The sequence below is a fragment of the Cinclus cinclus genome, chromosome 7 (genome assembly GCF_963662255.1).
Source record: "Cinclus cinclus chromosome 7, bCinCin1.1, whole genome shotgun sequence".
In the NCBI taxonomy this organism is placed as follows: domain Eukaryota; kingdom Metazoa; phylum Chordata; class Aves; order Passeriformes; family Cinclidae; genus Cinclus; species Cinclus cinclus.
The window spans coordinates 32964104-32984263 of NC_085052.1; the positions used below are offsets into that span (position 1 = coordinate 32964104).

General features: G+C 51.7%; 1 protein-coding gene across 4 annotated transcripts; it reads left to right on the plus strand.

Annotated features, from left to right (window-relative positions):
* Positions 1-1089: 1089 nt before the first annotated feature.
* Positions 1090-18592, plus strand: DNAJB12 (DnaJ heat shock protein family (Hsp40) member B12). Of its 4 annotated transcripts, none has more exons than XR_009933364.1 (9): positions 1090-1272; positions 5134-5308; positions 6197-6342; positions 9147-9332; positions 10683-10762; positions 11380-11489; positions 14129-14301; positions 15155-16451; positions 16567-18592. XR_009933364.1 is itself a non-coding variant. In XM_062496880.1 (9 exons), the coding sequence occupies exons 1-8, from the start codon at positions 1140-1142 to the stop codon at positions 15271-15273; spliced, it is 1122 nt and encodes a 373-aa protein (XP_062352864.1). In that variant the 5' UTR covers positions 1090-1139; the 3' UTR covers positions 15274-15282; positions 16310-18592. The 4 variants fall into 4 exon arrangements, 3 of the variants coding, with proteins under 3 accessions (XP_062352864.1, XP_062352865.1, XP_062352863.1); XM_062496880.1 differs by having other exon boundaries at positions 15155-15282; positions 16310-18592; XM_062496881.1 differs by having other exon boundaries at positions 15155-15282; positions 16406-18592.
* Positions 18593-20160: the final 1568 nt, after the last annotated feature.

Here is a 20160-nt window from a genome sequence, read left to right on the forward strand (position 1 = left end):
TCAGAGGGATGGAGCAGCTGTACTATGAGGAAAGGCAGGGAGAGCTGGGATTGTTCAGCCTGGAGAGAAATTCCAGGGTGACCTAATTGTGGCCTTCCCCTGCTGGAAGGAGATGACAAGAAACACAGAGAGGGAATATTGACAAGAGCCTCAAGTGCCAGGACAAGGGGATATGGTTTCCCACTGCAAGAGGGCAGGGTTAGATGGGATATTGGGGAGAAATCCTTCCCTGTAAGGGTGGGGAGCCCCTGGCACAGGCTGCCCAGAGAAGTTGTGGCTGCCCAGAGAAGCTGTGGCTGCCCATGGATCCCTGGCAGTGTCCAAGGCCAGGTTGGATGGGGCTTGGAGCAGCCTGGGCTAGTGGCAGGGAAAGGGAGTAGATGGGCTTTAAGCTCCTTTCCCACCCAAACCATTCTGGAATTCCGTGGTTCATATAGGGATATTGATCCCGATCACTCCAGCTATAGTGATCATCTTCCTCTGCTCCCTCATTCCTCAGCCAGACCGTGCTCCCTTGGGGTGGTTTGCATGTGGGTCCCTGCGCTGGCACACACTTCACACCCCACAGACCAATGTGGGAGTGCAGGTTTGGCCCTTCCTGGCTGCAGCTGTCCTTCCCTCCCCTGGCCAGCCTCCAGGGATGTGTCACCCGTCTCAAAATTCTCTCGTTGGGAATAAAGGTTGTTGTTCCTGGTGCAAATGAACGTGAAACAATTTGAAACAGCCCCGAGCAGGTTCATCCCTCTTTAGCGTCTCCTTCAGCCCGTCCCGGGCACAGTCATCGCAGCCAGGACCCGTTTCAAAGGCAGGAAACTCGGTGAGGAGGAAGACTCCAATGGCAGAGAATTCCTTAAAGCATTAATCCTTCCCTTCCGAACCCCCTCCGAGAGCAGGATCCGGGGTTGCCCTCTGGGGGCACTTTTGCCCTCCCCCTGCTGGCGGGGCCGGCTGGAGACACCTAAGGCTCGCCTACCCGGGGGAATCTGTGTCCGTCCCCCCGAAATCCCGCTCCCTGCCTGCCCCTTCCCAGCTCCCCAAAAACGCTGCGCCGGCCCCGCCCGGCTGAGGGCAGGGCTCTGTGACGTCATCGATCCGCGCCCGGCTCCGCCTCTCCGCCCCCCCGCCCGGCCGCCGCCGCCATGGAGTCGAACCGGGACGAGGCGGAGCGGTGCATTGGTATTGCGCTGGCCGCCGCCAAGGCCAACCAGCCCGACAAGGCCCGCCGCTTCCTGGAGAAGGCGCAGCGTTTGTACCCCTCGCAGCGGGTCCGCGGTGAGCGCCGGGCCGGGGGCGTGGCGGGAGGCCCGGGGGAACGCGGCCTGCGCGGCCGCCGCCGAGCCTGACCTCTCACCCTCACCGCGCCTGCGCGGTGCGCGCGGGGCACGCCGGGAAAGCGAGTTCCTCGGAGGTCCCGGGGGGTGTCCTGGGGTCTCGGGCTGCGGTGCCGCCTGGGCCCGGGTCTCTCCTGAGGCCGGGTACCGCTGGGACCGGGTACCGATGGGCTGGGATCGGGTACCGGCCCGCCGCCTCTGTCTTTAGCGGGAGCTCCCAGTGAGGAGGGGGCCGGGAAAGGAAGGGGGAGCGGCTCCGCACTGCTATGGGACCCCTGAGCCGCGATCACGACACCCGCTGCTGGTGGAGAAGCGCTGAGGGGAGGGAGAGCTTGGCAAGGCGAGTGAGAAGTTCTCGGGGAGCTGTGAAAAGCCCTTCTCCTCCTCCTTTCTTATTCCTCTTCTCCTTTTCCTATCACACTCCTATTCCTCCTCTTCTTCTCCTCCTTGTATTACTCCTTTCCTATTCCTCTTCTTTCTCTCCTATTCCCCTTTCCTCCTGTTTCTGTCCCTCCTTCTGTTCTTCTCTTCCTTTCATTCCTGTTCCTCTCCTATTCCTCTCCTCCCTGTTCCTGCGTCCCCCCTTGTATTCTCTCTCCTATTCCTCCTCGTCTCTTCCTCCTACTTGTCCTGTCCTCCTCATCCTTCCTTCTTTCCTCCTCCCGTTCCTCCTCCTCTCCTATTCCTGTTCCTGCTGTTCTCATGGTATTCCTCCTCTCCCTCTCCTGTTCCTCCTCCATCAGTTGCCCACTGCTTACAGACAGACAGGCCGTGGCTGAGCTCACACTGTCACATGCGTAACAAAATAATCCTCCTTGAGGACTTTATGCCAGATTTATGTTCGTTTTCGTAATTTCCTGAAAACCTTAATTAATATGGGAAGTGGTTTGTGAAAGCAGCCAAGCACAATTCTTTCCCTCCATGTTCTTACACTGCAGAATATTATGCAAAAGGGTATAGTTTATTTTGTTTTGTTTTTTTGTTTTGTCCTCATCTGAGTTTGGATTCTTTGGCTGAGCTTTGCAGCTTGTTTGTCCCAAGGCTTCCTGTAATCGTCTTTTGGTTGCACCAGGCCTTTTCCCGCTCCCTCAAATACTGCATGCTGTGTGTGTGGTGTGGTTTTCCTCTCCTCCCTTTCCTCCGGAATTTATACTTTGGTGAAATTACTGGGTAGGAAAAGTGACATTTGGAAGAAGGCAGAGGCTGGGGGGCGCAGCAGGGCAGGTTAATGTTAAACACAATTTGTGGTCAGACCCAACCAAGTTTCTCATCCAAGGACCCTTTGCTTGATGTCCTGCTGGGTCTGGAGTTGGGAAATGCTGCCAGAGATTCCAGGGTGGTCACTGAGTCTCTGAGGAGCTCCTGGGGAATCTCTTTCCCAGGAGTTACCCCGGGTTTGGCAACACTCAGCAACGTGGCCCTTGTGCAGCCAATGCTGCAAACTCTGACCCTGGCTCAGCTTTTCAGGATATCAGGGAAAGGTTTTGCAAGGGGGTTGCAGCAAAAATCTCCTGTGTCAGAGCATGTTGGCAGAGGCACAGTCTCACGCTGGTCACCTTTAAGTGGGAGCTGGGGAAAATTTATCAGAAGTTGGGCAGATGTTGGCTAACAAGGAAGGAAAGGTGCTCTGTGGCACGTGCTGGGGAGTAACTGGGTTGGCAGAACTGCAACCTAATTCTGCACTCTCTGTGCTTCAGTAATCCTTGAATTCCTGCTGTGCTGGGGTTGCATGGAAGATGCATAAAGCAACAGGTTTGGGGGCTGTAGAGCAAAATGGGACTGACCTGTGGCCATCTTTGGATTTCTGTGGTTGGGTTTGGGAAATGCACTTTGGGCAGCAGGGTAGGGGAGTATTCTCCCCCTCAGGTGAGACCCCACCTGCAGAGCTGCCCCAGTACTGGGGCCCAGTACAGGAGGGACCTGGAGCTGCTGGAGAGAGTTGCTGAGGGGATGGGAGCACCTCCCCTCTGGAGCCAGGCTGGGAGAGCTGGGGCTGCTCAACCTGGAGAAAATAAGGTTGTGTGGAGACCTCACAGCTCCTTCCAGGGTCTGAAGGAGCTACAAGAAAATTTGAGAGGGATTTCGACAGGAACTGGAGTGGCAGGACAAGGGGCAGTGGCTTCCCACTGCCATAGGGCAGGGATAGATGGGATATTAAGAAGAAATCCTTCCCTGTGAGAGTGGGCAGGCCCTGGCACAGGGTGCCCAGAGAGCTGTGGCTGCCCCGGATCCCTGGAAGTGTCAAAGGCCAGGTTGGACTTTGGGACTTAGAGCGGCCTGGGCTAGTGGAAGGTGTCCCTGCCCATGGCAGGAGGTGAAGCTGGAAGGGCTTTGAGATCTCTTCCAAACCAAACTGTTCTGGGATCAAAATCTCCTGGAAAGCTGTAGGGAACTAGGCCCAAAGCAGCAGGAGGGGGGTAGGTGGGGGAACAGCCTCGTGAGGTGATATTTAAAATCAATGGGCAGATCGCTCCAACTTTGGAAGGAGCAAAACCAAAGACTATAATTCAGTGAACACTGAAGCATTGGGAATATGAGGGAGGAAATAATATATTTTTCTAAAATAAATTATTTTAAAATTTGTGAAGCTCCCAAGCCCCAAAAGCTCATCCAGTGAATTACTGCTCCTTAGCCCACTGTCCTTTTCATCCCTCATCCTGTACTGGCTTTTGGATTAGCGAGTAGATTTTTCTGCCCTCTCCAAGTATTGGGGCCAGATAGGGTATCTTGGCTCATCTCTTGGCCTGCAAGTGTTGTTTGCACTTGCCTAAAGAAGGTGATACCCATAGTGCAAGGTCTGTGGTGTGCAATCCATGGGAGGAGGTGTAGTTCCAGTTCCCAGTTGTAGGGTCTGGATGAAGGTCTGCAAGCTCAGGATACTGGGGCCTGTGTAAATATCCTTGTAGCATGTGTGCCTGTTCTTTTTAATGGGGGTGAAGAAATCAATCTGATGCTTGGTTTAAAAAGCAGTTTTAAAAGGTGGTGCCATGCAGCTGCCAGGGAAATGCATGATGGATAGATGCTTGGAGCCTCCCTCCATTGTTTCACCTGAGTGGTTAAGCCAGGCCTGGATGTTTGTCCCATCTTGGCTGGAGAGGGTGGAAGACAGTGCCTGAGCCTTGCAAGGAGGAAAAGAAAAGGGAAGGTGAATTTATACACACCAGTAAGTGAGAGGGAAGATGGTTTTCACAGCTGCTCCGAATTTGTAGGTAGCAACTGGAGAACAAAGCACCCGTGTGACTCGTGTGAAGAGCTGGCAGCCAGCAGTGCTGCAGCTCTGTCCCCAAAAGGGGAGTGTCCCCGTGGGATTGGCAGCCCACGGAGTTATTTTCTAAGCTCTCTAAGGATATGGCATCGTCACATTGCTTCCCCAGCACTGTAGGCTCTCAAAGGCAGGAGATAAAGAAGAGTAATGCACTTTAGAACGTGCTGGAGGATAAATTTGGACACGCTTTGCTGTCAAGGAGAAATTGAAGGGAAAAAAGGACAGGGCTACACTGCTTTGCTGATGTGCTGTGGCTCCTGGACTGTCTGGGTGGTCCTGGGATTTTTACAGAGGTTGTGTGTGTTGGGAGGAGCAGAATATCTTCAGGAGTAGCCCTCACACCTGGGTGAGAAGCAACAGGAGCTGAAAGATTACATGGGAGGAAAGACAAGGGTCTTCATGGGGAAGGATGGGGGGATCTTGGGAAGGTGGCAGAGATGAAGAAGAGTCTCTTCACGGGTGGGAGAGCTGGAAGGGCAGGTTGAGCTTGGTGCTTTCTTCTCTATGTTTTTTTTTTGTTTGTTTCTCTCGTTTCAGTTCTGCTTGAGTCACTCAACAAGAACGAGCAGCCAGCCAATGGCCAGTCCCAGTCCAGGGAGTCCACAAACCCTCAGTTCCGGAAAATGAGCGGAGACTTCTCGTCGGCCAACGGAGAGGCTGGGGGAGAGGCCCCCAAGGGCTACACTCAGGACCAGCTGGATGCAGTGAAGAGGTTTGTGCGCATCTCTCGGGGGCATTTGTTTATCACATGGTACTTGTCTGCTTTTCACAGTATTTCAAAGATTTCAGCTTTGAACCATATGGAATAGTGTTAAGAACATGTCCAGGAGGATTTATAGCTCCAGCAGCCCTGGTAAGCAGCTGGGTTGGGTCTGCTCATTTTCCAAACCTTGTTTCAAGCTTCCCTTTATTCCCTTCTCCCATTGTCCCATCTTGGAAGCTGAAGGACTGAACTGCAGGTGCAGTCACTTGGTAAACTTTATTTAAGGTCATGGGCACAGCCTGAAATTGTGCAAGAACCACTCCAAGGGGCTTGCAGGAATGTTTATTATGTCATCCACTTCTCCAAAAACCAGCCTGCTGGATTCTGTCTCATCACGTGATGAGCAGAAGCCTTGGCTGGGCTGAGTGTGCCCAGGAAGAACTGGGCTGCATACCTCGGGCTGCTCCCTCCTTCCTTCTCTGGAATTCAGCTGATGCAAGTTTTAGATGTGGGTATTAACTGAGGAGAGAGTGATGGGGGGAAAGGCCAATATCCTTCAGGTGGTGTAGCCCTTCCCAAAGAGCCTCCAACACGTGAACGTGGTGAATGTGAAGTTTATTTGCCAATAACATTCCTTTGTGGGTCTGGGGAGGGGCCCTTCCACCTCCACTGGCCCAACTCGTTCTGTGCTGGTCCTGCTGGCACAGCCAGAGTGAGTCGGTGAAAACAACTGGGTCACCCTCTGAGGAACAGGGGCTGAGTAATCCAGAGATCCCTGAGCAGCGGCCATCGAAACTGTGCTGCCTGAAAAGTCTCAGAGCTGATAAGTATTCGAGATGAGGAGTTCTTTCACTCCTGGAACTCGGTTTCCCTGTTTCCTCCCCTCTCCCCTGGCAGGGTAAAGCAGTGCAAAGATTACTATGAAATTCTGGGAGTCAACAGAGAAGCTTCCGATGAGGATCTGAAAAAGGCCTACAGGAAACTGGCCCTGAAGTTCCACCCTGACAAGAACCATGCGCCGGGAGCCACGGAAGCGTTCAAAGGTAAAGCCAGCTCCAAATCTGTGGTTTGCCCCCAACTCTCACTGAGCTGGACTTGTGAGAACCCTTAAAAACAGCCCCACCAGTCAGGCAGAATGAAATAAAGCTGCTCTTTGTGAAGTTGTCTCCATTCAGAGCTGGTCGTGTAATGACCAAAGTAGGAGCTTAAAAAATAAACACGGGTTGGCACGGGTAGGATTCACCTCTGTTGGCTGGGTAAGGAGAAACTTTCCTTCTCTTTTTCCCAGCAGCCCTTCCCTGTGTGTTGCTCCAGCCTCCTGCCTTGTTGCTCAGGAGGGAATTCTGTCAGGATTAACCCAGTTAACTTGTGCAGAAACATCCCGGGAATGACCAGATCATTTTGTGGATGGAACTGGTGGATAAAAATCGCAAGTGGAAGTTTCTAGGGTGAAACTGCAGCAGCTGTACAAATGAGCCCAGCCAGAACTCAGAAAAGGAGCTCTAGTTCTGGTGCAAAGAGCCCAATTCTCAAAGCTTCTCTATAAATGCAGCGGGGATGTTTCCTGGGTAATAAGATATCTTAAAATTGGAGTAATTTTCCAAGACAGATGCTATTGCTTGGAACATTTTCCCATTTTCCCAGAATCCCATTTTCCCCTGCAAGCTGTGGAAGTTTGATTATTATCATTAAGCTAAACACAGAGGTCCTTGGTGCCAGTCATACAGCATTGGTTTGGAAGGCATTTAAATAGTCTGATTCTGGCCACTTTTTAGAAAGTAATTGTTTACTCAAGACAGTGCTGAGGCTCTGGCACAGACTGCCCAGAGAAGCTGTGGTTGCCCCATCCCTGGAAGTTTTCTAGGCCAAGTTGGACAGGGCTTGGAGGAACCTGGAAAGTTGGAAGGTCTGTGGCAGGGGGTGGAATGAGAGGGTCTTGAAGGCACCTTCCACCCCAGAGCAGCTTGATTTTGGGAGTGAAATGCATGAGACCTTTGCTGGAGCAGGGAGCAGGGCTAGCCAGTGTGAGTGTAGCAGTGCAGTATTCAAATGGGCTCCTCAGAGACGCAAATTCAGCAGTAAAAGTCTTTGGTAAGGTTTGTTCAAGCCTTTTAAGACTTCAGTGCTTCTCTGATAAAAGTGTTAGCAAAGAGTGGCTGACCCCCAGCTACTTGGGAGAGCCTGTGGTGGTGTGGGGGGCAGATGAAAGGGCATCTGCACACAGGTATCAGCTCTGCCTGTGCAGAGCTGCTGCTGCTCCACAGCTCATCCTTGGATCCCTCAGTGGCCAAAGGCAGGTTTCCTCACCTATAATCTTGAATAATGATGTTTGCCCAAGGCTTTGGCAGGAGTTACGTGCCAGAAGTGGAGTGTTAAGCAAAGTGCCCTTTATCCCGCACTGCGGGGTTATCTCCTCCAGGCCTTGCCTCCATGGCTTCCTGTCCTTCAGCCCCTGAGCTGAGCTGAAGTCCACCTGTGTGGTTCCAGAGGGTGAAGGGAGAAACGTGCCCTGCTCTGAGGATATGAGTTAATTTTTCCTGATGTTGATGTATTAGCTGAAGTCTTGGCATTCGCCTTCCTAGTGACTGCTGATAAGGAGTTGCGTCTTGTGCTGAGCCCGTGTCTCAGTTTACAGTTCCAGCTGGCTGCAGGCTGTCTCGTGGCAGATCTGCATCACTACCTGTCTGCTCCTGGAAAAAACCTTGAGCCTGGCTACTTGAAGCTAAATCTTGCTTTGGAATGAGGCGTTTCTCAGGCTTTGTCAGCACAAAGTCAGGCAGTGAACAGACTCTGAACCGCTCCACTGGCATTGCTTCCTTTGTTCTTTGCAGCTCTGTGGTTGATACACTCTGAGTCAGTCCTTGCCCACCAGCTTCCCTGCCTGGCTCTAGAAATGTTTGCTCTGGGTACACTAATTATAATCAAGAAGGAGTGTATTGGCATTACATCCTCTGCCCTCCAAATCTCCAGTGCGGGAAGAAACCGTACAGCTCCATCTGACCATGGGGAAAACGTTGAATCTTAGAGCTGATCTCCTCCAAAAGGGCACGTTATCCCCCTTCTCCCCCTTTTCCATCCCTTCTCCCCCTGACTTTTACACACCAGGCAGCCACTGCTATGGACATTTTGGGTCCTTGTGATGTAGGGAGGCCTGGGGTGGGTTGGTATAGAGGGCAGTGGGAAGCTGCAATGTGTGGAGAGGTGAGTACAGAAATAGGAGGGTGGCAGGCAGACATTCTGGAGAAAGGGCTCAAACACCTCAGGCTGGAAGGAGAGAGACCTGGGGACTTGGCAGGGGTTAGTTCCAGTACATTTCCAGCCTCACAGGCACTGGTTAACAGTCCTTGTAATTATGCACCTTGCATGTGGCATCTGGAAGTACTGAAACTCATAGCTGATGGATACAGCTTCTGGCTAATATTTCCTTAGCAGCTTTTATGTAAAGTTTTAAAGTCTCTTGCAGGGATTTACTCCCTATTTAAATTCTTTGCAGTTCTAGTTTTAGGCTCTGACATTGAATTTCCTTAATGCCACTTTTTAATAAAATTTGTCGACTAAAATTTTATTTCCCTACACAACTGCCTATAGCTGAAGGGTTTCTCTGAGGACACGCACCAAATCCATATCAGTCATATCATAACTTCTTCATTTGAATAATTAAGGAATTTTTCACTGAGCGTGCTTTCCTCCTGTCCGGATTTGCCCGAGAAGCTTGCCGGGTACCTGTTGCAAATCCGTGGGTATCCGAGGCTCTTGGTTTGTAGGACGAGAAGGGCAAATCCTTGCAGTTTGCAGGGCTGTGGGTGGGAGAAAGGAACTGATTGCTTCCTCGCTTCCCGTGTCGCAGCCATCGGGAACGCGTACGCGGTGCTGAGCAACCCGGAGAAGAGGAAGCAGTACGACCAGTTCGGAGACGAGAAACTCAACCCCACGCGCCACGGGCACAGCCACGCCGACTTCCACCGCGGCTTCGAGGCCGACATCTCCCCCGAGGACCTCTTCAACATGTTCTTTGGGGGTGGTTTTCCTTCCAGTAAGCACCTTCAACCTTCATTTCTTGTGGGGGATGCCTCATCCTTCTGGTGTTGGAACGGTGAGGTTGGGGCTTATTGGGCTGTGCAAGGATTGGTATGGGAGAGTTCTGCTTCACGCGTGGCCTAAACACCTCGAGTTTCTGAAATGGTTCGTCTTTGGAGAACTCAGCAACCACCAGAGCTGCCAGCTAGCCTCAGGTGTTTGTTTGCATGCTGGCAGCATCAGCTGCTGTTAGATTGGGCTGAATGCTAGAAAAAAAAGTGACTTGTGTTAAGGTCGTTGTGAAAATAATCCTGGTTTGAGGAAGGCTTTTCTGCCTGGTGATTTTGGAAACACCTGGGCCTTGTTCTTGATCTCTCTCTGCTCTGCCACACAGCTGGAACAGGTTCTCCAAGATCAGTGGCCACTTCCTTCTCTCCTCTGTGTCCCATTTAAAAAAAGGAAAATAATATTTCTACAGCATAATCTAGACCTTGTGAATTGAAAAATAAATCTGTGTCCTGTCTGTCCACAGTGCTGATCATGGCTTGGAGAGCAGGAAAGAATCTGTTCCTTTACTTGCTCAAAAAGCGTAAGATTCCATGTCAGGAGAAGGATATTTTGGAAGACTCCTTTGTATTTGTTCCAGTTATATCTGACTGAAAGTGAGCACAGGGCTTTTTGACCTCTGTGGACCAACTTGAAAAAAAAAAATTTGGTTTCAGTTAAGAAATTTAACTCTAGTAGCTCTTTCCTGTTTGGAATCTAAGCACTAGCACCCCAACACCAATGACTCAAAGGCATCTGGAAGCCTTTTGCAGCTTTCATGCTCTGTCTGGCAGAGAGACCAAGCTACTCCTGCAAAAACAGCATGTTGCTATTTTAGCTCAGTCTCTTTTTCCCTTTCCTCAGTGTCCCAGGAGAACTGAGGACTGCTCTCTCAGCCTGGCTCCCTCTGCAGCTGTAGCTTTGACATTTAAAACAAGATGTGGGAGAGCTTTGTTTGCAGGGTGGGGAAGACACCAGAATTATTTCTGTTTGTAACTGGTTTTAATCTATTCCATCAGAAGGGAGAAGGCCTGTGCAAGGTGTTTTCTTTCTGTAGCTGGCCCTGCTTTGGGCAGGGGGTTGAACCTCCTGAGGTCACTTCCAAGCTGAGTTTTCATATGATTCTGCAAAATCTTACAGAATTGTAATCTCTGTGCTCACTCTTCACTCAAACCACCTTGGGAATACTCCTGTTCCAGCCTGTAAGCAGGAGACATGGATCATGGCCACCTTTTGTGATCCCTCCTTGGCCAGCCAGCAGCACCCTCCACACTGTGACTTTGGAGTAAGAGTTTCCTTCTATTTTTTTTTTTTCCTCCAGGTAATGTTCACGTGTACAGCAATGGCAGGATGAGATACACCTACCACCAGAGGCAGGACAGGCGGGAGCACCAGGGGGATGTAAGTGGGAAATACACTGGGATCTGGGAGGCTGGAGGCTTTTCCAGCACATCTTTGGGAGCTGGTTCCTGTGGCTGGCTTGTGAAACAGTCCTGCTCGTTGCCACCCCTGGAACAGAAAGCTGGAGGGTTATGGCTGTTGTCTGGGCAGAGCCAGTTTTACTGTTAAAAAACAAACAAGAACTTCCTGAATATTTTTTTCTCAAGCTTAAAGGTGGACCTGAGGGAGCTCAGGAGGTGAGGGAGAGGAGTAATTACCTTCATCCATCCAACACTGAAAAGGGGAGAAGGCCATCCATAAAACCAATTCTGCTCACTAGTTTGCTCTAGAAAAACAAACTGGGCATGAGGCTTTTGGAATTCCCTCCCAAGGCTCCCCCTGGCAGTCCCCTCTGCCCATTGTCACATCCAGAGAAGGTCCAGGGGGTTTGGACCTCCAGAGTCACACTGTTCTGTGGGCTGCTGGGCTCCCCCCAGCTATTTTGGGTTACTCCCAAAATAGTGAAAAGCAGAAGAGAGGAGGTTGTGTTGGAGCTCTGGGAGGGAGGGAGAGGTGTGCCATGGGATCCTTGTCCAGCTGTATGGGTGGCACTTGACTGTGTGTTTCTGTTCCCTCAGGGTGGCCTGGGGCTGTTTGTCCAGCTGATGCCCATCCTCATCCTGATCATCGTGTCTGCTCTCAGCCAGATGATGGTCTCCAGCCCACCCTACAGTTTGAGCCACAGGCCGTTAGTACCCGTTCCTCTGACACCCACATGGGAAGGGGGTGGGCTCTGGAGGGGGGTGGTGGGGCAGGGATCTTGCCTCCATTCTTCCTGGCTTTCTTTGTCTTTCCTGCTTTATCTCCTGACCCCATTGCCCCTGCTGCCAGTGAAGTCTTTGTGGTTCTCGAGCAGGTGTGAGATCTAGGGTGCAAGGGAAGTTGGAGGGTGGTCACTTCCCTAATGGAGACAGTTCCTTGTCAGGGACTTACTGCAGTCCATACCCACAGCTGTGTCTGTCGTGGAAAGGAACAGACAGAATGGTCTGGGGAGGCTGTAAGCCAGCACCTAAATCCCATATGGAACAAATTGAAGTGTGGAGTTAGGGTGTGAAAAACAAGAGCCATGTTCTCCATGAAAGCCTTAGTACAATGCAGTAGAGGAAGAAGATAAAGAATAAAAGACACTCCCAGAGAAATCCCCTGATTCTGAGCTCTCATCTTGGCACGAAATAGCTTTGGCCAGACACTGAGGATGTGGAAGTGAAACTGCTCTGTTCTAGATCCTGTGGAAATGCCCTGATCTGCTCCCTTGGGTGACTAATTGAATGTGCCCTTACTCTTAGTCACTTTGCAGTGCTAACAAAGAGTGGGAAAACAGGCTTGATTTCTGCCTGCTTGCATCATTCTTGGCAAAAGCCTAATGCATGTTCAGTGTGAGTTCCTTATGTGCATTTAGAGAGGGCATCCAGGGGTTTCTGCCTATTTTCACAGGTAGCAATGTTTGCCATTGCTCATAGAATCCCAGAAGGCTTTGAATTGGAAGGGACCTTAAAATGATCTTGTTCCACTCCCCTGCCATGGCCATGGCCACCTCCCACTAGACCAGTTTGCTCCAAGCCCCGTCTAACCTGGCCTTGAACAATCCCAGGGAGCGGCATGATGTTAAATGCTCTAAAACACAGCTTAGCTTTCAGATTCAGAGTAAAGACTGACACTGGTGCTTGGCACCAAAAGTTGGGATGGTTTTGGCACAGTTAAGGGCTATTCTGAGAGGCTGAAGGGTGTTGACCTGTGATTTCCACAGCTGGTATTAGCATTGTGGAACCAAGCATTATACACATACACCAGTTTGGTTTATACTGGAGATTTTGTGGGATGAGAAGACACGGAAGGGAGGGCAGCATTTAAATGGACAGGGATTTGCTTCCAGCCCTGCCAGCTGCCAGAGGAAGCCACCCCTGAGCCCCAGATGTTCCCTCTGCTGTCCCTGTCTCTGCGTGCTCAGGTGGCAGCAAGCAACCCTGTTTCCAAGCCTGGATTTGGACAAGGCTGGCAAATGAACTCATCCAGTCCTCCCACAGCCTTCCCGATTAGCCGGGGTGTTTGGGCTGGAATGAGGTGGTGCAGTGCCGGCAGGAGGAGCTGCTGCATCGCTCACTGCCAGCTCCTCTGCCGGCAGTGGAGGGGAAGCTGAGCCTGAGCTCAGCCAGCAAGGCAGCAGAAGCTTTGAACCGGGAGGTTTAAATGCCACTTCTGCATAGTGAAGCTGTCACTGAGGAGGGCAGAGTCCTAAAGAACCACTGTTACCTTTGTAAATCTCTTCCAAAAGGGATCTTCCTGCTGGAAGAGCTGCCTGGCTGTGGGCCTGATTGTTACTGTTCAGTAATACCTCATGGAATTGGCCTGACTTAATTGCATGTCTGACTGCAGGTGACAGGTTTCTTGTGCCCTGATTTTCATGCCTCACACCCCAGTGTGCTGCTGCAGCCCTCCCGTTCCCAGTCCTTCTCCTGTGAGGGCATGCTCTGCAGTCCCCATTTATCCAGGAGAGGATTTAGGGAGAGCTCAGGGCTCTGTCTTGACAGGGAAAATAGTGAGCTTGGCTTTTTCCAGGCTGCACCTTTGCCTTGAGAAATCCCAGCAGAGCTCTGTGCTCCCGTTCAGTCCATTCAGTTACCAGCACTGAGCTTTGGTGAAACATGCAGGATTCTTGGGATCCCACTTGTAAACTCTGATAACAGACTGAAGGGTGAGCTGGATGAGTTAATGTTTATACCTGGCTTAAGAATCAGGCTGGCTTTCAGTGCAGCAGCAGCTGGTATTTATTACGGGGAGCTTCGGGCACGTCTCCAGGTGGAGCCGTTCCTGGCAAATCCAGCATTTGGGCCCAGCTCCTGTGTTACAGCTCACACACACGCCCTAGGGAGGATCTCTGCGTTTGCTGAAGTGTCAGGGGAAGCAAGAGCAGGCCTTTGTCTGAAATGCAAATCCACAAAGCCAGGGGAGGAAGAGATTTCTTTCTGGAAAGTGCTTTCTGTGCTGGTTGATGCGGGCCGGGGCACAGAGCAGGTCCCATTTTGCTAATGGAAGGAATCACAGATACAATAATGTAATTAAAATTTTAGGGAACATTTTATTTTAAGTGGGTTTAGGTCCTGGGCAATGTGTCTTGGAGTTATGTCTGTATTCAGAGCTCTGCCCACCTTGCTAGAGGCCTGGCAGCTTCTTTTCTCCCCCTGTCCTGGTGAAATGCTGCTCCCTTCTGACCCTCCAAGCTGGTGGCTGGTTAGGGGTGAGGGATTTGGAATCACATCACCTGAGCTGGGGGCTTTGCTGTGCCCTTGAAACGTGTCCTACACTAATTTGCTCTTATCACTGCACTAGGTCTGTGGGTCATACACACAGGAGGGTCACAGAGCACTTGAAAGTCCCCTACTACGTGTCTGAGAGCTTTGCCAAGGAATACACGGGCACAAACCTGAAGAACGTCGAGCGGAGCGTGGAGGATGACTACATAGCAAACCTTCGGAATAACTGCTGGAGAGAGAAGCAGCAGAGTGAGTACTGAGGGGTCAGGAGATGCTCCATGGGGTGGCTTTGGAAAGCTCTTTGACTGAGGACTAAGTTGTGCTAAAGTTACACTTGAATACGGTGCCAGCACATTTCCTGTGTTGTTGGCTTTGTTTTTTTCAGTCTATGACTTCATGACAGGCCCGGCATGTGGAGGGGGTTTTTTTGTTTTGTTTTGCTTTTTAATGCTGCTGCAGAACTGGTCAGACAAGAGCTGTTCCCCAGAGGTTCCTCTGCTGTGTCAGCAGGATACCTCTGATTTCCAGTGGAGGGGGAAGGTAGAACCTCTGGGGTCTCTGTGTAATATTTCAGTTGGTCAAGGATGGTGTGGCAAAGTCTGCTGCCCTTGGTGTCACGCGTCCCGCATCCCACCCCTGCTCCGAGGGCTGTGGGGGCTGCCCAGGTGGATGATCCAGCCAAATATCCTGGCAGGAGAGGGTGGTGGGGGCAGCGAGTCCAGGGGCAAGCTGTGTGCTCTGGCTGCTGCGGTGGTCACGGCTCTGGGGTAGGATTTCAGCACTGGAATGCCAGGGGGGCTGGGATCCCTGGGCGGTGCCCAACGCCCGAGCCCTGCTGGAGTGGCCTTTGTGTGGGCTGCCCATGCACGTCCTGGGACCGGAGACGGGTTCCCTTGGCTTTTCCCAGGATGGATGAGCTGTCAGCAGCTCTTACGCCCATCCTGTCCTGAAGGGCGCGGGGCATTTCCTCATCCTCATCCTTTGCTTCACCTTGGGCAGCTGGAGGTGCCTCCTGTTCCCAGCAGAGCCGGTGGGGGAGCAGGGCCTGGCAGGGGAGTCTTTTCCAGAGGACGTTCCTGACACTGGGCTTTTCCCTTTGCAGAGGAAGGCTTGTTGTACCGGGCACGCTACTTCGGGGACTCGGATCTGTACCAGCGGGCACAGAAGATGGGCACCCCCAGCTGTAGCAGACTGTCAGACGTCCAGGCCTCCCTGCACTGATAGTCCCAAGTACGAGCAGGGAACCGTAGAGCTTTGATCACTGAAATCCCTGATTGAGACACAGCCCTCCAGAAGTCTCCTCGGGGTGCACACACGCAGGCCTCCCCTCGTTAATCAGGAATTGATTGGGTTTCGTTTGCATGTCGGCACCCTCGGCTCTCTCCAGGCTCCTTGTTTTCTCTGGCCTCTAGGAACAGAGCAGAATCCCATGGTGGGGTTGGAAGTTTTTTACATGCTGTGGCAGCCAGCCCCCAGATTTTAATGAACCCTTGGTTTTGGTTGCTTTGTTGCCTGTTTTACTGGGAAAGCCGTTATCCCTGGCACGTGAAGCGACACGGTGACAGGGAATGGAGTCCCACCCAACAGATGTTCCTTGTCCCCCCTTCCGTGGCCTTCCCATTCAAGGAGAACAAAGCAAATGTTCCCAGCAGGTTGTAGAAGTAACTTACTGGGTTAAACTGGCAATCAAAGGAAAAGCAGCTGGTGGTGGGGGGGGTCTGGAAGATTAGGGGGTTGGAGAGCTTGGGTTAAGGAGAGCCCGTGTAACACATGTGAGACCGGATGTGCTTGGAGAGCTGCACCAAAATAATGGGAAAAAATTGCCACACGGTTTGGAGTCCTTTTTCTGCATAAATTTTTGGGCTGATTTCACCTACCAGGTGCTGCTGGGCTGGCTGTGAAATGTACGGATCCCACTACCACAAAATTATCTGAGCACAGGATTTCTATGGAAAAACTCCTGGGTGAAGCTTGTCCCAGGTGTTGTATGGACATCATTCTGGCTCACAGGGACTCCTTGAGGATTGAGCTGCTTGATTTGCAGTTTTGGGCAATCTGAAAGTTTGGCCTTTAAAGCAAATCCTCTGGGACACATTGGGCTTTCTTTTTTTTTTTTTTTTTTTATTTGGGTGTATCCTGGTTTTGGATCCATTCTTAGTCTTGATCAGCCCACTCTCTCATTTGGATGACTGCGCCTCTTCTGGTGTTAATTACCTGCTTTTCTTTCATTCCCTGCCTGCACCCGTGGTCTGGAAAGAGCCTGGAAAAGCTGCTGCCTGTGCTGTGGGGTGGGGAAGGAAGGGGGAGTCACAGATTGTCCGGAGACTGACACCGCTGCCGCTTTTGTTCCCAGAACATCCACATGCCCGAAGACTTTTGGGGAAGTGCACTGAGCCGAGGTGACAGACTTTGCAATTTAAAAAGAATCAAACCTTATCTTAAAAATGGAACTGGAGAATTAGCAACGCACAACTGTCCCTCTTTCTTCTCTCTGCCTCTCTCTGACGATCGCAGGCAGTGCTTGGGACAGGAAATCCAGCTCTCAGTCTTCCTCCCCCACTTCCAACACCGCTGGCGTGCTCCCAGGATCCCACAAGGATCCCACAGCCCCTGGAACAAACACCCAGAGTGTAAAATAACCCAAACTAACTGCAGAAGCTGTGAAGCAGGAGACCCTTCGCTGCTGTCAATGGAGAGAGAAGTGGGATGATTTGTTGATAAAAGAAGACACTAAAGAGAAAGAAAAGAAAATATAATCTATTTAGCATTAATTTATAGATGTATATATGTTATACTTTTAAACTATGCAGGGGTTGGATGATTAAATTATTTTGGTTTCTGTCTGTTTTGGGGGGCAGGGCAGCAGGAAGCCTCTTCCCAGGGTGTCTCTCTCCTGCCTGGGAAACAGGAATCCCTTTGCAGTTGCTGTGCTTTGCTCTCGGGAGGACATTCTGCGGATGGGGCCGTCCGTACACCAAAATCCCAAACGTGCAGGGGGTCCCAGAGAACAGGGGGAGCCCGTGACACGGATTTGCAGCGTCGGCAGAAGCCGCAGCAGCGTCAGCTGAGCGCCGGCGTCGCGCTCGGGACGGGAAGGATTGTCCTGGATGGATTTTGCTCGTCAGTCTTTGGTTTTAATTTGTGCACGTAACTCCTTTTTCTGCCGAGTCTGCTCGAATTCTGCCTGGTAATCAGGGCTTTCCAGCGGCCTGGCCTTTTGTTGGGAAGTTTTGTGCGTGTCCCACGCTCAGGGTCCTCAGCCACCCACCAGTGGCCTTCACACCCCGTCTTGTGTTTCCCGGAGAACACCTGGAAAATGGCACAGATCCACAAGGAACAGAGCGTTCTGTTGGAAGAGGTTCTGCTGGGGGAGATCAGGTGTGTCTGATGTGCCCTCTGCCCTCCCTCACCACGGACAGGACCAGTGTGAGGCTGCTCCAGGTGAGGAGCCATCTCTTGGAAGCAAAGTCAGCACGAGCAGAGCCACCTCCCATGGAATAAACTGGATTTTAAAATTTTCTTTTTTTATTTTTTTCCTGGTCTTCAGCTCATTTGTGTCTGAAGACATTTCCAGTGAAAATAATTCCCTGGAACGGTCAGGGGGGGTGAGTTGGGAGCATGGCAGCTCCCTGGTGGGCTGGCAGAAGTGGTTTCATCCCGTTGTCCTTAGGAATCCGTGTGCTCTGTCTTGGCTGTTCATTTATTTTGTAAAATCTCAGCCTCCCATTGGCTGCAAGCCCTGTTATCCCAAAGCCACTGTGGCTTGGACTTGATTTTAAGGGGGTTTTTTTGTTTTTTTTTTTTTAGTGGTTCCTCCACCTTTGGAAGAAATTGGGGTGGAAGTTCAGGATTGGAAATAGCACTCGATAGAGGCACAGGGATGATGGGGATGGGGTTAAACCAAAATCCTGCTCACAGAAGGAGCTGGGTGTGTTGCCCGGTGGCATTCCCTGCCCGCCAGAGCCTTTGGGTTATTTTTCCTGGTATATACCCACGGATCATAAGGAGGGAGAATGGATCCCAGTGGATGCTCACAGAGGCTGTATCTCTCGATTTAGAGTTAATTATACAATTGTACATCTATAAATAAATGTTTATAACGTGAAAGGTTCCGGCTGGGTTGGTGTCCTGTGGATCCCTGCTCCAGCCAGCTCTGGATTTGCAGCTCCTCTGCGGTGGATGGAATTTGGGGTGTTTGTCATCCCAGTGGCTGAGAGCTCTGTCCCTGCAGGGGCTACCCTGACGTGGCAGAGGGAAGGACAGGTTGAGGATAGAGAGGATGTGGTGCCCCTGTGAGTCCTGGCAAGGTGACAGCAAACACCCAGCCAACACATCCTCTGGCTGAGCTCCTTTGGGGATTGCCTTCTTCTCATCCTAGGATGCCACTGGCCTGGCAGCACTATCCTGGCATTGGAAGGTGCCCTTTGGACACAATCCCCATCAGGGTGGGCAGGAAGGCTGGGGCTGCCTTTGTTGCAGGCAGGGACACTGCCTTGGGAGCACTTCTGCTGGCAGCAGCTTGGCTGCTGGCCTCAAAGCCTCGGGGCTGTATTTGGGATGGGTCTCTTTTCCTCACATCCCCTTCCCTGGAGCACAATGAGGCTGGGACAGGCTGGACCCCTCTGGTACCTCCCTCTTCCTCCCCAGGCCCGTGTACCAAAGTGCTGGAAGCTTTGGGTGGGGAATTTCCCCTTTTTTTCCCCTTCTCTCAGAGGGCAAGAGTGGGAATTTCTCCCCTTTCCCTTTTTTTCCCCTCCTCTCAGAGGCCAAGGGTCACGTCCCTGCCATTTCCCCTCTGGCAGTGAGTCAACCCTGCCAGCACCAGCCACATCCACAGCCCGGGTTTTGGGGTGGTTTTTCTGTATTTCGGGTCATCCCCAGCCCAGGGTACATCCACAGCCCAGATTTTGGGGTCGTTTTGCTGCATTTCAGGTCATTCCCAGCCCGGAGCAATGGGAGACACTCCTGAATTTCAGGGTGTGCTGGTCCCTGCCCACTCACCAAAGGTGTGGGAGGCTTGAGCTGCCCATTAGCTCGTTAGCCCAAGCTTTTAATTGGAGCAGCTGCCAAAGGCAGGGACTGATCAAAGGCAGGCAGGAGCTCCAGGAACATCCTCCTCTGGCAGGTAGGGAGTCAAGGGGGCCCCTCTTCTCCCCTGCCCCCATCATTATTTTGGTAGCAAAACAAGAGGATTTAGCATTATCCTGGGGTTTAAATCCTTATTGCTGCTGATGCCCCCGAAAATCTCCCTTTCCTCTGCTGGCACCTGGGATCCCTGGGCTGATGCTGGTGCCACAAATAGCCCTGCTGGCTCTTCCCAGATCCCAAAAATATCCCTTTGCCTAACCCCCTGCCCTGGGAGACATTTGATTCAGCCTCGCTGAAAGCTTCTGCACCTTCCAGGGAGCTGCCAAACCCTAGGGACATTGAGACTCCCCCAAATTTCTCATGGCAAGGCCATTTTGCTATAAATAAAAGCAAAGTTTCACCTTCAGAGCTGGGGCTGTTCCAGGGGCACGTGGTCCCACGTGGAAGGTTTTGCTGGGCACCCCCAGGACAGAGGCTGTGCCATCGCTCTGCACTGGCTTTTGGGAGTTTTAGTGGGGTTTTCTTTGTGTTTTCTTGGCATGATAATTTAAAAAAAATGGGGTACGGAGCCCCTAGGCTTCCCTGAGAGTGGCTGGTGGTGGACAAGCAGGGGTCACAGGAGCAGGGCTACCTCCTGGGAGCTCAGTACTTAAAAATCCATGTATTTCTGGGGCTATAAATACCACTCCCAGTCTCAGGATGCCTCAGCAGGGCTCACAGCACGGCCATCACTGTGCTGTAAATCTCCCACTGCTGGCAGCACTGCCACCCTGTCCAAGAAATTTGGGCTTTGGGGTTCCCTTTCCACCCCTCTCAGGGTCTCCCAGGGTGGGTTTGGGCTGGATGACCCCACAGGGGATGCCCCTCACGTGAAGAGGAGATGGTCTAGCATGTGATCCTTTGAGAAATACTCCAGACCCCAAAATTTTAGGGGAAATCCCCCCTCTTTGCAGGACGTGTGTGCAAGGGTGCATTTCCAGCATCGTTGCCCTGACTTCTCCAAGCAGATATTTACACCAG